Here is a 15,258-nt window from a genome sequence, read left to right as displayed (position 1 = left end):
ATTGAGCATTTTCCTTATCTTTTTCGTACTGTACAATGGAGAAATCCCAAACGCTGCCCCGCTACTTGCGATCATAGCTATTGACTCCTTAATATAAATATATTAATTAAACCAGCGCAGTGGCTAGGCTAGACTTGAAATGCTTCGGTGTGTCTATCTGTCCAATCTAACTCTCGTTGTTTATTTAAAACGCAGGATACACCGAGAATTTCCCAATCCAAAATGGCGAAAAACGTAATTAAGGAAGAAGCCTTCAATTTCGTTCCCAACGCTGTTGCAATCTGAAAACTACATTGAGCGACGTGAAAATTAACCAATCATCGGAGCGGAAGTAAGATGACGGTCCCTCGTATTGGTGCATTGAAAATGACGTATGAGCAGTCCAATTGCCCTGGGGCGCTACATTCAAGTTGTCTGGGATTGGCTGCAGCGCGAGATTTGAAAACAGCGACGAGGAGCTGGGAGTGAGAAAGGGAAGGGATAAGAGAGGCGAAGACAAGAGGCAGGTTCGTAAAAGGGGTTTAAAAATATGATAATTCGTATTGCTACAAACTTCGAAAGTGAGGGGGCTTAATGCGGGGTAGTGAAGGAGTGTTTATATATATATCTATATGCGATGTTCTCCTATTTCGGAAGAAGCCTTCTTAGTTGGAAATACTTGCACTTCTCTTTTTAACGTGTCTCTTAAAATGTGCATCATTCAAATCAAAGTCAATGGGCAAGTATCATCATTTTGTTGCAAGTCTTTGCTGACTGCTTCCAAATAGACGGTGACACGTTCCGATCGCAGTTTATGTACGAAGTAGCCCCAAGTCAACTTTTGATACTCATCTACTTATGTAACGTAACGGATTCTATTGTACAGTGCTCTGACACCTTCGGGTGAAGTCCGGGCTTTATAAAAAAAAATGCATTAAATAAATAAATAAAAATACTGATATCCATGGACCTCTTGCAGCTTACTGCCTCCTAGAAACCAACCATGGAGTAATGCTCTTACTCAAAGGTTATCATTGGTACATCCTGATTACTAATGCTCAAGTGGCTCTTCTTCGATGAGTACACTCCAAATTAAAAAGTGCTGTTTGAAGGCCTACCCTGGTATAATAATACAGTGCTATAATCTGCATATACAGAAGCAATACCTGGGTTCAGAGTGCATTCATGTAATTTTATGGCAGTTCTTTTTCCCACTCTCAACTTGTTAGTACAAACTGCCTTCTAAGATCAGACTGCCGACAGCTTTCACAGTTGTTCTAAATACAGAGATTTCATGACAAATACTGCATGCATCAAGTAGCGCATACTCATCCCTGTGAGTAGGAGTTCCTTTGCCAGTTTTTTTCCTCATGTGCTCAACCAATTTCTGGGGGGGGGGGGCGGCATATGGCATTGATCCTTTTTTGGGTCTATTTTTTTTCGTTTTCCCTTCATATTCGTTCTCCAGTTCATGTAGCTTATGCCTTGTTTGGTGTACCATTGGCTGTCTGTAGCAGATGACTCTCATAACCTCTTGGTCTTATGCTTTCGATATATTGTTATTCCGTTAATGCCTGGACTGCATGCAGATAAGGATGCACCCAAAACAGAAAGTCATTCGATTTAGTCACCATTAGTAGAGTTGTAAGGTAAGTACAGGTTGGCAGCCATTGGACACAGTAACAAACATCTTTCTAGAGGTGAGGTAAAAAAAGACATTCCACCACCCCTATGGGACCTTCCCTCATGGAAATTACCCTTGTTAGTGCTACACAAATAGTGCGAGTGCGCCCAAGGATGGTAAAAACCCATCACCCCAACATGCCTGACCACTTGTTCTAGCTAGGTCCTTTTGTCACAGTCCAGGGGACAAGGTAAGACGTGCCCTGCCACAGCAGAGGTTTTGGTATCTAAATCGCTTGCTCGGTTGCACTGTCAGGTCCAGGCTAATACCTTGCCTGGGCATAGAGGTCCCATGAAGTGCTTGCATCGGAGGGTTGAGCAAATTGGACCTGGGCATGGTGCAGCACAAAGGTTGAGTCAATTGCCTCACTGGGTGCAGGTCCAGGACCCAAATGCCCTGTTTCTTTGGTTTGTCCAGAGACTTGCAGAACGGAATCAATGCCAATTCCTCATGGGGGCAGGTTCTTAACAGTACCATACTGACATACGCCCTGACTCCATCGCTGCTGGGTTAGAGCCGAGCAGAGCACCTACCCTAAGAATGAGGATATTGAATAGGAGAGTGTCACCTAGCCAGCAACAGTTAAGCTTCTATATGTGAAGTGCAGGAGGTGTGCCTCACCCAGTGCTCACATGTGAGTCCACTCTGAAGAAAAACAATCTGAAGCGCCTGTTGTGGCTGAGCAAGCTTCCCCTAAAGTCCTCCCGCTGCAGTTTTCTGAAATCTCCCACTGGCAGGGGTGCACTGTACCATGGCATATTTGACTTCATTGAGGAGCAAAATTTGACGCCTTCTCCGGTACGTTTTCGTAAGCCAAGGAAGGGACGACTCAGTAAACCTGCATAGTATAGTAATGACCGAAAAGAGGTCCCCGAAGGGGGTTAGTGTGAACCTAAACTTTCATGGTAAACTAGTGAATAACCATCAGTAGATTAGTTTTACTAGAAAAAATACATTTTTATTTGATTGTTCAAAATTAGGAATCCTAGGAAGACTAACTTATTAAGCTCTTATTATATACATTCGAAATTCAAGAGGTGTTCCCACACGGCGCATTGAAAGTGAGTAAGAAGTGCGCTAGATTTAAATCTATCAACAACACAGTCTGACGCGGGGGGCCGTGCAAATTAGCTGGTGCTCATGGCGAGACAGGACTAGTCTCGGAAAATACTTTTCAGCAATGAAAGATACGTGGCACTCGGCTTGGGTTTTCAAACTTTTATTCACTCCATCACTCTTCCTCCTCCTACGCATTTCGACCATCATGGTCTTGATCACAGAAGTAAACCCAGTCCTTTTTTTGCTTTTCACTATTTATGCTAGATCTCCACTCCACTTTTGTGGGATCCGTAGTTCATATGTTAAAAACGATTATTAATTCATTAATCTTTCAACTCTATAAGGTCAGAGTGATATATTGCATAGCCCAATTAGTTATTGAACAATATCGCAGACTTTCAGAGATATATACATATATATGTGATATAACAGCTGAGCACTTACCAGGTGCACCAGGGGCAGGGAGAGGAAGCCCCACAACGAAGCCGCCACCGCCACGAGTCATCTCCTGCTGGGATTAGCGCCGCCGCCCGGGACCACAACTCCCGGCTGCCACAGCGGCGGCGCAGCTTGAGGGATGCAACGCAGCGCCAGGAGGGGCCATAAACAGCGCTCTGCCCGGCGGAGCGGGGGGTACAGCTGAGCACTTACCAGGGGCACCAGGGGCAGGGAGAGGAAGCCCCACAACGAAGCCGCCACCGCCACGAGTCATCTCCTGCTGGGATTAGCGCCGCCGCCCCGGGACCACAACTCCCGGCTGCCACAGCGGCGGCGCAGCTTGAGGGACGCAACGCAGCGCCAGGAGGGGCCATAAACAGCGCTCTGCCCCGCCTCGCGGAGCTAAGCCCGGGCAAAGGGCGGGCCCTCTGTGGCCCTCAGAGGCACAAGGAGGACGGGACGGGCCACCACTCTTGGCACCATCATAGGAGAAGGTACAGTCAGGTACTATCCTTTCAACCCCTACCGTTTTGAACTGTCTACTCTTGTCTCTGGGATCCTGTCTCCCAACCATTATGTCCATCTGGGAAGAGCTGAATGCCCTGTGTGGCACAAACTATATCCCGGATGCATCAACCCCCCCCATAGTGGCCAGAGTCACTGATCAAGAAATTTGCACTCCCCAGGCATCCCCCGATACAACCCTCTCTCTATCTAATAACTGCTGCCCCTCATCACCTGGCCCCAACCCAGCCTCATTATCGTTGGATAAGGCTGAGACTCGACCAAATGACTCTGTATCCCCCCTACAATCGAACCTTCTGACCCAAATCGAGCGGCTGCTAAATACTGCTCTATCTCCACTGGTAGCAAAAATTAATGATTTGGGGGACAGACTGTCCAGGATCGAAAAAATTGTAATACGGTCATATCCACTAACTGGAAACACTGTTATACCAACACGCTCTACTAACACCCAGGAAAGGTCTATGCAAACTTGTGACTCCCCTGTTACACCACCCATTCAAAGTGGTCGCAATGTTACTCTTAATCCCGAACATCCCCCACATAGAGCTCCTATGATCTCACTAGAAAGAAGGCATCGTATTGATTTACCCCCCGAAGCCGCCCCATACGTCACCGTTCTCTCTGGGGTCCCTGTACTCAGCCCGGCCAAACGTGAACTACATCAGGACCTACTGAACAAAGCCATCTTTTGGCTCAAAAACAATAGACCATTACCATCCGCGCTAGACGGCGGGATACTGAGCGTCAGAAGGGTGGGGTGGCTTGGTCATCTGCCCAAAAATGTTCCGGGGGACTTGATTTTAATTAAATTTAAACACAGGAACATTGCCCCCTATTTGCGATCTACCCAGCCCAAACTTGGAGATGGCTCCATCTGTATTTGGGACCTGCATGACTTTTATCCTGGTCCACGAGCACCGAATCACCATAACACCGGATGAAAAAGGGGGATTCTGTGTATCTTGGGTTATTATTTTGAATCGTTGATTTGCTAAACTATCTTAGTTGGGTTTAAATCTATTTTCTTTTTAATTATGTAATGTTATGTTGAGTTATTTTTGCATGTATGCATTTCCTTTTGCTGCTTTTATGGTTTTAAACTCAAAAGCCGAATAAAGCTTATTTGACATATATCTATCTATACTACTATTATAAAGGAAGAACTTTGAACCTTTGAGGCGGGTAAACTCTGGAACCACAGCGCCAATCCACACACCCGATACATCGTTGAAATTGTCAGGGTGTGCAGATGGACATCGGCTATATAAATTTAAAAAAATACGTTATTTAAAAAATTTACGAGAAAAAAAAAGTAGTCCCATGGAAGTAGCGCCGGCCGCGACGTGCGTGCTGACATCAGTGCTGTGCCTCTGCGCCGTAATTATTAATGACGTGTTGTGTGTTCCTGCAGAGACCGAGAGCTCCGTTTGAATGTATGCAGTACTCATGGCGCAAGAAGAAATGTGTAGGACACGTTAATGATTTGTAGATCCAGTCATCTAACCACTGATTGCTCTTACCTGACCCAACACTACAAGAATGGGAGTAGAGCACATGAGTTTTGCTTCTAAGAAAAGACGTGCTTCACTGTTCTTTTTCCAAAACTCTGGTAAGGTTCGTAGCTAGGCCTCCCTCTGCACACCTCTTTTCGCGTTTTGGGGGGTCTGAGGAGAGTCTTCCTGTGCAAGTGCTTATAATCACGGTCACTGCACTCATGCTATTTTCGTGTCGTTTGCCACATTATCCGTCAACTGCTGCATAATCTGAAGATTTTAACAAAAAGAATGTATTGTTTGTAGCTCACACCGATCAACAGTGAATAAAAGTGTGGTTACAAGTTGCAGTGCAATGGAAGGCCCCTCACAAAGTTTGACTGGTCACCTTTCTCTTGAATATTGCTATATCAGGGTGTTAAACTTTTATTAATGAAGTAAAACCGACGCGCAGACAGTGTTAAGAATTGTAATAACGAAGTAATACTATCACAAAATGCGATGCATTATGCTGCATAGTTTGCCTTTTCTTGCCATCAAATGAAGTCAACTCTGAGGCATGATCGTCCCCGCCACATAGTTCAATTAACCCAGATTATAATTTACTGGTTCTGCCCTGGGCCTAATGAATTAGGACCCCTCAGGCAGCTGTGCGCATGTTTAAATGTATGAACATTTATGTCCCACTTGCTCCCCGGACACTTGATTTCCAGCAGCAATCGGGGCGATACTGCAAACCACAGACTCTAACATGCAGTCACAGCTGTTGCTCGCCCCCCTGCTGCAACTGAGCAGGAAGGACTAATCTTCTCAGACCACTGAGCAGTGATGGGACATTAGCCCACAACACAATTACACTGAGAGGAAAGCCAGTGGCGTAGCGCAAAATGATTGCCCCCCCCTACAGAATGTGATATGGTACACCCGAGTCTCCCATATCGATATCGAGATATTCATTAGTCTTTGGGCTGCATGGGGCTACCCATTGAAGAATTTTGGGCACACTGGTAGTGACAGTCGCTCATTCCCAAAGCATTATTATATATGGCACTGAGTTGAGGGCCCTTGGAGAATCTGCTCAACCCCTGACAGGAGATTGTGGGAGAGAAAATAATGCAAACTTATTTTTATTTAGCTATCCATACCACCATTTTGTCATTTTAAAGTGCTGTTATCAATGAGTTCTTCTTTTCACAGATTTGATGGTTCTCAGTTGACTGTCCTCGGAAGGATGGAAGGTTGTGTTGGCCTTGGTAGGATTCAAACTTATGGCCTGTGTTAGACCTAGGGTATCCTAGACTACATAGGGTAGCCTGGCACAGTAGAGGAAACAGCTAAACTCCAAGGCTTGGTTAAGTGCTTACAGGACCCACTCACAGTAACTCAATGACTGACCACTAAAAATACAAGACACTACACCAGTTTAGAAAAATACTAGTACCTTTTATAAAAGTTCTCTTTGTTCTTTTCTTAGATACAAGCAGTACACATTTAGTTCAGCATAGTTGTCATACAAGTTTCACAATCTTCACTACTTTTCTCAGTTCAGCAAGGCTTAATCACAGGTACATTTCATTTGAGGTAACTTTCTCTTAATTACACAGTATACTTCTTCAATTAGCTTTACAGAAGGGAAAATTCACTCTACAGGTTCAATGTGTTACTTTACATAACCCAGGCATGTACATTACCCCTCTGCTCTCAGCTTCCAGATCAGCTCAACAGGCTTCTACCCCCAGCAGCGTTCCTCGCAAAATATGCAACCAGCTAGACGGTTAAAAGAAGACACGGTAAAATTAATAAGGCTTCCCTTTTGTCTATTCTCTGGCTACACCTTACTTGTGGAAGAACTGCCTCCAAGTGAATAACTGTCTGGAAGGGTTTTAAAAGTGAGCCCTGTCCGCTCCTGACACCCTTGGGCTCAACCTACCACACTTCAATGCTAGGCACATGAACTTAATGCTTCGTTTTCCCTTTACACTGCTTTCCCCCCTTTATTTAGCTTGGTGATAGCAGTTCAAATGTACTGGGAGGATTAATAGCCAAGTTCCTCGTGTTTTAGTTACTGGCGGTTCCTCAGGTAATCAACTAGTTCTCTTAATACTGCCGCTTTAGTGTTCTTGGCCAACCGGCGCTGCCGCTCCCGCTTTCCCTCGTTCTCCCCTGCTTACTTCAGTCACGGCGAGACACCCGGCTGGAGTCGCTCGGTCTGTCACCAGTCTCCGGCGCCGTGGGTGAGGACTCTGCAGGAGTTATCGTCAGGCGGGGACAGTAGAGCGTGGAGAGGCTCGGTTCGTCGCTGTCTCACCGGCGAGTCCGACGGCGCTCTCGCTGCTCCGTTGACGAGGCTGACGGCGCTCTCACTCTCGGGCTCCGCCTCTTCCGTCCAGCTGGGTGGGCTTCAGGCGCGCCTCCTGTGATGCCGCCGGCTTCCTTTCGGCTCCGGACTCCGCCCCTCCTCCAGCGCCGCCTTCTTCCGTCAATACGCAGATCAGCTGGGCACTTCCCTCACGCCTGGGTCAGGCTTGGTGTCGGCGCCTCAAGCAGGTAGGAGCCTCAATCGATTTCACTGCCTGTTACCACAATGTGCGAGGCGGTCGCGTATGTTGTGACAGGGACTGTCCTTACTCCTCAGCCAGTCAGCAGAGCTCTGGTCCGATGTCCACCTGATCTGCCTATACTTCTCAGGGCAGGTGTGCAGGACACACGAGGGTCGCTATATAGCCGTTGGCAAGGGTCTCACAACACGACCCTGTAATTTACAATCTGGTCACAATGTCTCTGGTCACGGTTAATGGATGACGTGACAGTGGGGTTTGGTCAGCCTGAAAGGGGGCACTTCCCAATAACGCGACAGCCGGCCCACAGGTCGATCTGGTCACCACTGGTGCGCAATCCTCCTCCACAGGTCGCCTCTCTCCTCACCGGTCACTCCTGAGACTGCACAAAATGGCTGCTGGTCACTGGCCTTTTATAGAGTGGCCTGAGACCTCTGGAAGCCACTAGAGGTTTCTGGAACCTTCCTCATATTAGCCTATGGGCCTGTTCCCCTGGAATGTCCGTTATGGCAGTTGGTGGACACCATTTTAGGTTCCTGAGTGTCCCTAGATTTTCCAGGAGCTAAACTAGGCCTCACAGGGTATGAGGGAAAAATGGCGTCATAGTCAAGGAACACCTAGCCCCCTGACAGCACTGAAAAATCCTGGTGGTTATATAAAAATAAAAATAGAAACACTGGGAGGCTAAGGGGGACAAAAATAAATAATGTTGGTTAGAGTATCCCCAGATGCAGACAGGTCTAACAGCCTGTAGTCTGGAACAGGCATTCGCAGTGATTATTTAACTAATAGAGACAAATTTTCTACTAAATGAGGTAGAAAACAGTGGAAGGGGAAGCAAGATTTCAAAGAATACTGGCGTGGAAATCTATATCTATACTACTATTATAAAGGAAGAACTTTAAACCTTTGAGGCGGGTAAACTCGGGAACCACAGCGCCAATCCACACACCCGATACATCGTTGAAATTGTCAGGGTGTGCAGATGGACATAGGCTATATAAATGTAAAAAATATACGTTATTTAAAAAATTTACGAGGAAAAAAAACTAGTCCCATGGAAGTAGCGCCGGCCGCGACGTGCGTGCTATCAGGAGCGCGGGGAGGAGCGACGTCCAGGAGCGCGAGAAGGAGCAGCGGACAAGAGTGCGGGGAGGAGCGGCGGACAGGCTGGGAGGAGCGGCGGACAGGCTGGGAGGAGCGGCGGACAGGCTGGGAGGAGCGGCGGACAGGCGTGGAGGAGCGGGGAGGAGCGGCGGACCAGTGAACTCAGGAGCGCGGGGAGGTGCGGCGGATGAGGTAAGGCTCCGGGGGAGCCAAGGTTGGGACGGGCTGCTACTCCGGAGGACCCACGGACAATTTCGGAGCGGGCGGGGGCCCTGAAGCCTGATTGCTCCCGGACAAGGTCGGGACGGGCTGCTAGTTATATCATAACTGAGTTTAACGAAGCCATAGAACTTGAGGCATGCCTAGCTGCTGAATCACGGTGGCCAATCAGACTCAACTTGCCTGACTATAAGATGGCAGCCAAGCTACATACCCTTACCGATCCTACCATCTCCACTCGCCCGTCTCTGGACTGTCCCCTACCCAGCCAGACTTCTGACATATGTTCTTGTCGTTTTCTCTGCTGATGTTTTCTTCCTATTGACTCCCAGCACTCCATTGGTCTTTCTGGTTCTTGTTTTTCGTGTTCTCTAGTAACTACTCTCTCGAATCTGTAATCATGCTGTAACTAATGTGAAATTCTTTAAATTGTAACACGCTGTTTCCTTATGTAAAGCATTCTGATACTTCCGGGTCTAGCCAGATTCATGTTGCAGCCCTTACGCCACCAAGGTCTTCAATGACTGAGACATCCTGCCTGGACTGACAATGACTGCCCCGTGGGCGGATTCTAAAACTGTAATACCACGCAATACATCATTATCCCTAAACTTACCACCATTGTGTGTGCCCTTTACCAAAGCGCTCCTTCGCCACTTGTTAGGGAGGGATCCAGCATGTATACCCAGGAGTCTGAGACCCCCCTGAGAGAATCCACAGCGTCAAGGGTGCCCCAAACAGTGGAGGTGTGGGAATGGCGCCCCTTGCCAAAGCACTTCTTCTCTCCTTGTTGGGGAGGGATCCAGTATTTATGCCCTGGAGTTTGAGAGTCCACAGCGCAAAGGGGACCACACACAGCGGTAATGTGGGAATGATACCTCTTCCACTGGGATCACAGCACACCGGAAGTCGGGCACTGCTTTTCCTCGTCTCCCGGTTGGGTTTTCCTTACCTTCCTCTTTCCCTCGCTCATTCTTGGTCTACCTCCTCTGCGCCTATCTTCTCTCCTCTGAATCTCTTCCCCGCTTCCAAACCCCCCCTGCCTGCTTTTTTCCTTACATCTGTTTTTAACGCAGGTAACTTCGCTCCAGTAACTCATGTAACCTGTAACTATGCTCTGAAACAATGTTCGTCCTCATGTAAAGCACTCTGATACCTCCGGGTCTAGCCAGCACTATATAAATCTTTTCAAATAAACAAACAAATGTGTGTTATAGTAACTTGAGGATGCACAGTTTGTTCTAAACGCTATCATAGAGTTGAAGGCTCCTGAATTACATAAACTCAGTACACTATTATTGTGTCAACGTTTCAACCCTTTGTGGTTATTTGCTTAGCGCCATCACCGGGAAGAGGAATAGGAAACGCCTATAAAGAGGAAACCACTCGTCAGTGGGTTTGGGATGATTAACTAATATTGTAAATCCAAACAGGAGGAGGAAAACCTACCCATTAGGTTGTAATCATGCAGCAAATGGCAATTTGTACATTCAGGAAGGATATGCAAATCATTGGTCTTTGAATCTAGATATAGGAAATAAATTACTAACTGGACTCTGTTGTGGCTACAAACATAGTTCTAATTGATCCAATACTTAGCATTCCTGTCTTTTCCCCCTGCGCTGGTGGTTCTTTTGGCAGCCTAATGCCAACGCAGGCACCCTGGTGAAAGGGTCCCTGTGTGGTAGGCAGGATTGTGTTTGTGCAGGAAGGGACACCATACTTCACAAAAACAATCCATAGAGGCAGTTTCCTCTTTCTATGTGGGCTGCAGAATGCAGCCCACATAGAAAGAGGGGAAATACAGATATTTCTGCTTGTTACGCCTCCCCTGGGAAGGCGTGAGATTTTGGCTCATTCAGACTTAAGAAGTCCTTGTAAATCTGGAAATGCATCAACATCCATGACAGCTGCATGGGGACACCCACCACAGCGCCCATGGAAAGCCTACCAAGGGATATACGACATTACAATGCATGCTTTTACCACGCATGCTTTTACATCGCAAGTTTTACAACACATACCATTACAACGCATAGTGCTTTGGGGCGCTGGATAGTGAATAGTTTAATTTACTATTCCAACTCCAGTCCCCGTGGATAGCAGGGAAGGTGTTGGATAGTACATTTAACCTATTCCCTATTCTAGAGCCGCCCCCCAGCGCAATGCGCTGTAATGGTTTGCGTTGTAAAAGTTGCGTCGTAAAGGCACTGCGTGGTAAAAGTTGCGTTGTAAAGGATGTTTCCCCCTCGGAGGGCAGATTAAGGCAACGCAGCGATCTGAGTTGCCTTGCTCCAGATTTATGAAGCCTCGTAAAGTGGCTTTATAAACCTGTTGTAGAGGTTTGCCTGGTGCAAGCATGACGCAAACCTCTAATAAATATCCCCCTGAGTGTTTTGTAGTCTTTTCATAAGGGGGCTGACTTTCCTTGTATTTTAACTCCTACATAATTTCTGGTTATAATTATAGATCCTAGGAGGGTCGCCGGTGCGACATCCCCCACTGACTCCCCGACAATGTATAATACCAGTTGATATCTTCTTTTTAGACTTCTCTAAATCAATCTTTAATTCTCCTAACAGTCGTGATTGTGAGCGAGACTTGGGTTTATGTAACATAACTTGCTGTTTAGCAGTCTGAACATTAATGCATCGTTGAGGGCCTTGGATTCCTGTGTGCTTGGTGTAGGTATTCACATCTGCGACACTTATTTCTTGTGGGCATTGATGTCCGATGTAAGGGTTATTGCTGCATGGATTTTAAGTGTACTGGGCAATAATCTTGGTGCTGGATACCCCATCTTAGGCGTTTGGGTGTCCCGTATTAATGTCTGCCCATGTGAATAGCAGTAAAATGCCACTAGCAGAAGTATCTTGCAGAGCAGTGTGGGAGAGCTTGCAGTATTGTTAGAGGTCTTCTTTCCGTTTGTTGCATGTCTTTAACCTTACAGTCTCTTTTCAGGTCGTTAAGCACTACATCTGAAGAACAACTTTCCCTGCTGACTCCCTTTCCGGTCTAGAACATCATGGGTTCCGCTGGCAGCAAGCAGCCAGTCACCCCAGCCAGACCTCTGCGCAACAAGCATCTCTCTCATGTGTCGGATCCTCGCTCTCCCACGTCTGGCATCCCACGCACTCCTATAGAGGTAGAGTGTGTGTATATGTTTGTTTGAGTGGGGAAAATAGCAGGGTTTGTGGGTGTTTGAACGGGATAAAGTGGATGCATCTTAACTTTTGAAAATGCAAGGCTGACATGTCTCAACCCATGAATGTTGTGAAGATTTAATGGGGATAGCCAGCACCTTGAGTCTCTTCGGTAAAAGGCACTATACCAGGGCCTCCAGCCTTTTTTTGTAATACGAGCTACTAAGGCTCAATGAAAACTGTCTTGGGCTACTAATGTTATTAATATTGAAATAGTTAACACCTCAGACAAGATTACTTTATTGGCCACTGAGATTACCTGCAGTGATCACCTCAGTGCATCATGTAGGGTTTACAGCATTAATGTAAAGAAAAAAGTATTGATCAATTTGGAATACCTTTGCATTGGTAGTACAGAACAGTCATAGCTGCAATGCCCCTGGCACCAAGGTAATAATTGTCTGGAATCCCCAATGCCTCAGGATTTATCACTCAAATATAAGTTTTAAATATATTTTGAAATTTTAAATATTTTCCCCCAAACATTACTTCTGAGTTCTGAAATTAATCACATTTTGATCTCGCATACATACTTTTCAATTTTGGTATAAATGTATTTATTCAACCAAGCATGTACTTCTAATTGAGGTGGCTGGGATGTGCTCAGAAGAGCTACTTGCAGGTTGCTGTAGAGCTACCAGTAACTCACAAGTTACTTGTTGGAGAAGCCATACCAATGTAGCTAGTTCAGTGTTTTAGCCTGCACCCCTTAGGTTAGCGTAGTAGTGCACTATTTTAGCTTGTGTACTATTGGTATCCAAGTTGTGCCTCATTGTAATCTGTGCTCTAAAGGTGTGTTGTTGAGTCCACTTCTGTACTTGGGTTCATTGATGGCTCTGTTTTAACCCATGCCCACCGATGGTTTTAGGGAGTTCTGTTTTTACCCTCTGCTCCTTTAGAAGTCTTTGAATCATTGCCATTCTGCCTCCTCAATAATCAGACTTCCTCCACAGTAAGGGAACAGGGTGTGCACCTATTTTCCAACAGTCTCATCCTAAAAACCCATAGACTTGGTTGTGATTCTTTTTCCCCATTTTATGTTTTTGATTGCATAGTTCTTCTCCTTTGACATTTTGGCTCTGGCCAGCAAGTGCTGGAAATGCACATCACCTTCCCACTGCACACGCATAGGAAGTGCCTTTCATATAGCACAACTAGCCTGTCCACGCCAAGAAACACAAAGAGAAGCAGCTAATGGCGACCATGTCCTCCACTGATAATTCCAAGCATCCTTATTCTTGCCTTCAGATTCTTGGGACTCCTTGTGTAAACATCTCCACAGTGACTACTGGTTCCTGACTGTTGTGTGTTGTCCTTGTAGAGCAATCAAAAAAAGGATCTTATACAATGTAAGATGAATCTGGAATCCTCCCGGCGAACAAGAGCGCACTTGGTAATGTGAAATCAAAAAGTAATCTCAAATGTTTTCCATTAGTAGATGGTTTATTTTGAACCAGTCTTCAAAAAGTTAAATTAACTGCTGAATAAATTAAAAACAAATCACTGCATTGCTGCGGTTTCAAAGATATGCATTTTTAGCGATGCTCTTCATCAGGGGGAGTGTCGCAAAGTCAGAAAAACATGCACTCTGACGAGTCACGAATGCGGGTGTATCATGCAGCCCGCTGACAACGGGGACGGCGTTATCATGTATGGAAAACATTTGAGATTACTTTTTGATTTCACATTACCAAGCGTGCTCTTGTGCGCCGGGAGGATTCGAGATTCATCTTACACTGTGTAAGATACTTTTTGTGATTGTACGTTGAAGCGCCTCACAGTCAGGAGGCGAACATCTCGACATCCCTATACCCTGATTAACTCACATTGGATCATTGAGTATTTTTGTATTATTAGGAGTGCTGTGGTCTCTTTATAAATTTGTTCTTGTAGAGCACACACTGGTTTCCCCTCAAGCATTTACTCAAGCTAGCACCTAATACCATGTGGAAGAATTTAGAGCTAATGGGAGAAATGGCCATCTCCTGAGCGAAGGAACACTCTTCGAGGGTCATGTATTGTCAACATTAGGCCACAAAAACTGCCCCTGGATTAATTTTTCTGCATGGACCATAGTCATGGATGTGTTACCATTATTCTCACACACACAACCCGTCCCCAATCCTCTTCCCATTTCCTTTTTTCACCTAGATACATGAATTATGCCAAATAACCACGCCTCTTCTTCTACCCTGGCACTGCCTCTTTGCATTTTCGGGAAGTTCCTGTCCTGGAAGCCTCTCCCAGCCTGGTGCCTCCTTAGCCATTGCAAAAGGAGGGCCTATGCTCTGAAGAATGTTGCAACAATATGCTGTGGATGTCAAATCGACCAAACCCCATATCTAAAAAGCATGGCTTCCTAACTTCATGTTGATGACCACATGTCTCCCAACTCTCTCCATAAGGACACTTGCCGTTTCCTCTACATTATGGATGAAGCCTCACTAGTCTGCCCTGCTTGCAATAGTCATGCCAAATGCTAAAGGGGCAGAATGCACGGGCTCTTGACCTCTATCCTAGATGTTCATGTTTGCGCCCTTCGCTGTGGTGAACAGCAGCAGTCTGAACAATAAAGCCTCCCCATCCCTTCAATTCCCTCAACTTTTTTTTTTAAACAAACTTTATTGCAGACCACAATAGTACAGAAATTGTCAAGAATCAGCCTGTAAAATCAGAGGGTCGTTTTCTACTTTACCCCCTTAAGTGGCCCTCCTGAGTATAGCAAATGTTACACGTAGGCATGTAAGGCATATACACTAGTGCGCATCCCATATAACAGGAGTTATAATCAACATTTCCAAGCAATTCCCTCAACTTATTAACTCTGGCAATGTGACTGTTTTCAAAATACTTTCTGGTACATTAGGCAGGCCAATACAGATTTTTTTCCCCCCACCCCTTTATCTAGAAGATAAGGGGACATAGAGTTTGTGGAAGAACCACGTCTCCTTAGACAGAATTTGAAGGGTGGTTGGAGAAGAGAACTGTGT

The 15,258-nt window shown here is 46.0% G+C and overlaps 1 protein-coding gene across 2 annotated transcripts in view; it reads left to right on the top strand.

The window, feature by feature from the left end:
• The first annotated feature begins 380 nt into the window (after positions 1–380).
• The window catches only part of CDCA3 (cell division cycle associated 3), a 28,831-nt gene continuing 13,953 nt past the window's right edge, over positions 381–15,258 (top strand). The window contains exons 1-2 of one of the 2 annotated variants that reach the window (XM_078651519.1): positions 381–506; positions 12,027–12,210. In XM_078651519.1, coding sequence (XP_078507645.1) covers positions 12,091–12,210 — 120 coding nt within the window. In that variant the 5' untranslated portion in view covers positions 381–506; positions 12,027–12,090. Of the gene's footprint in view, positions 507–12,015; positions 12,211–15,258 lie in introns of both variants that reach the window. The other variant, XM_078651520.1, reaches the window with a different exon arrangement.

Source organism: Lissotriton helveticus, chromosome 7 (assembly GCF_964261635.1).
Source record: "Lissotriton helveticus chromosome 7, aLisHel1.1, whole genome shotgun sequence".
NCBI classification, from domain to species: domain Eukaryota; kingdom Metazoa; phylum Chordata; class Amphibia; order Caudata; family Salamandridae; genus Lissotriton; species Lissotriton helveticus.
Note: the sequence above shows the minus strand (reverse complement) of the source record. Positions and strands in the feature narration are given on the sequence as shown.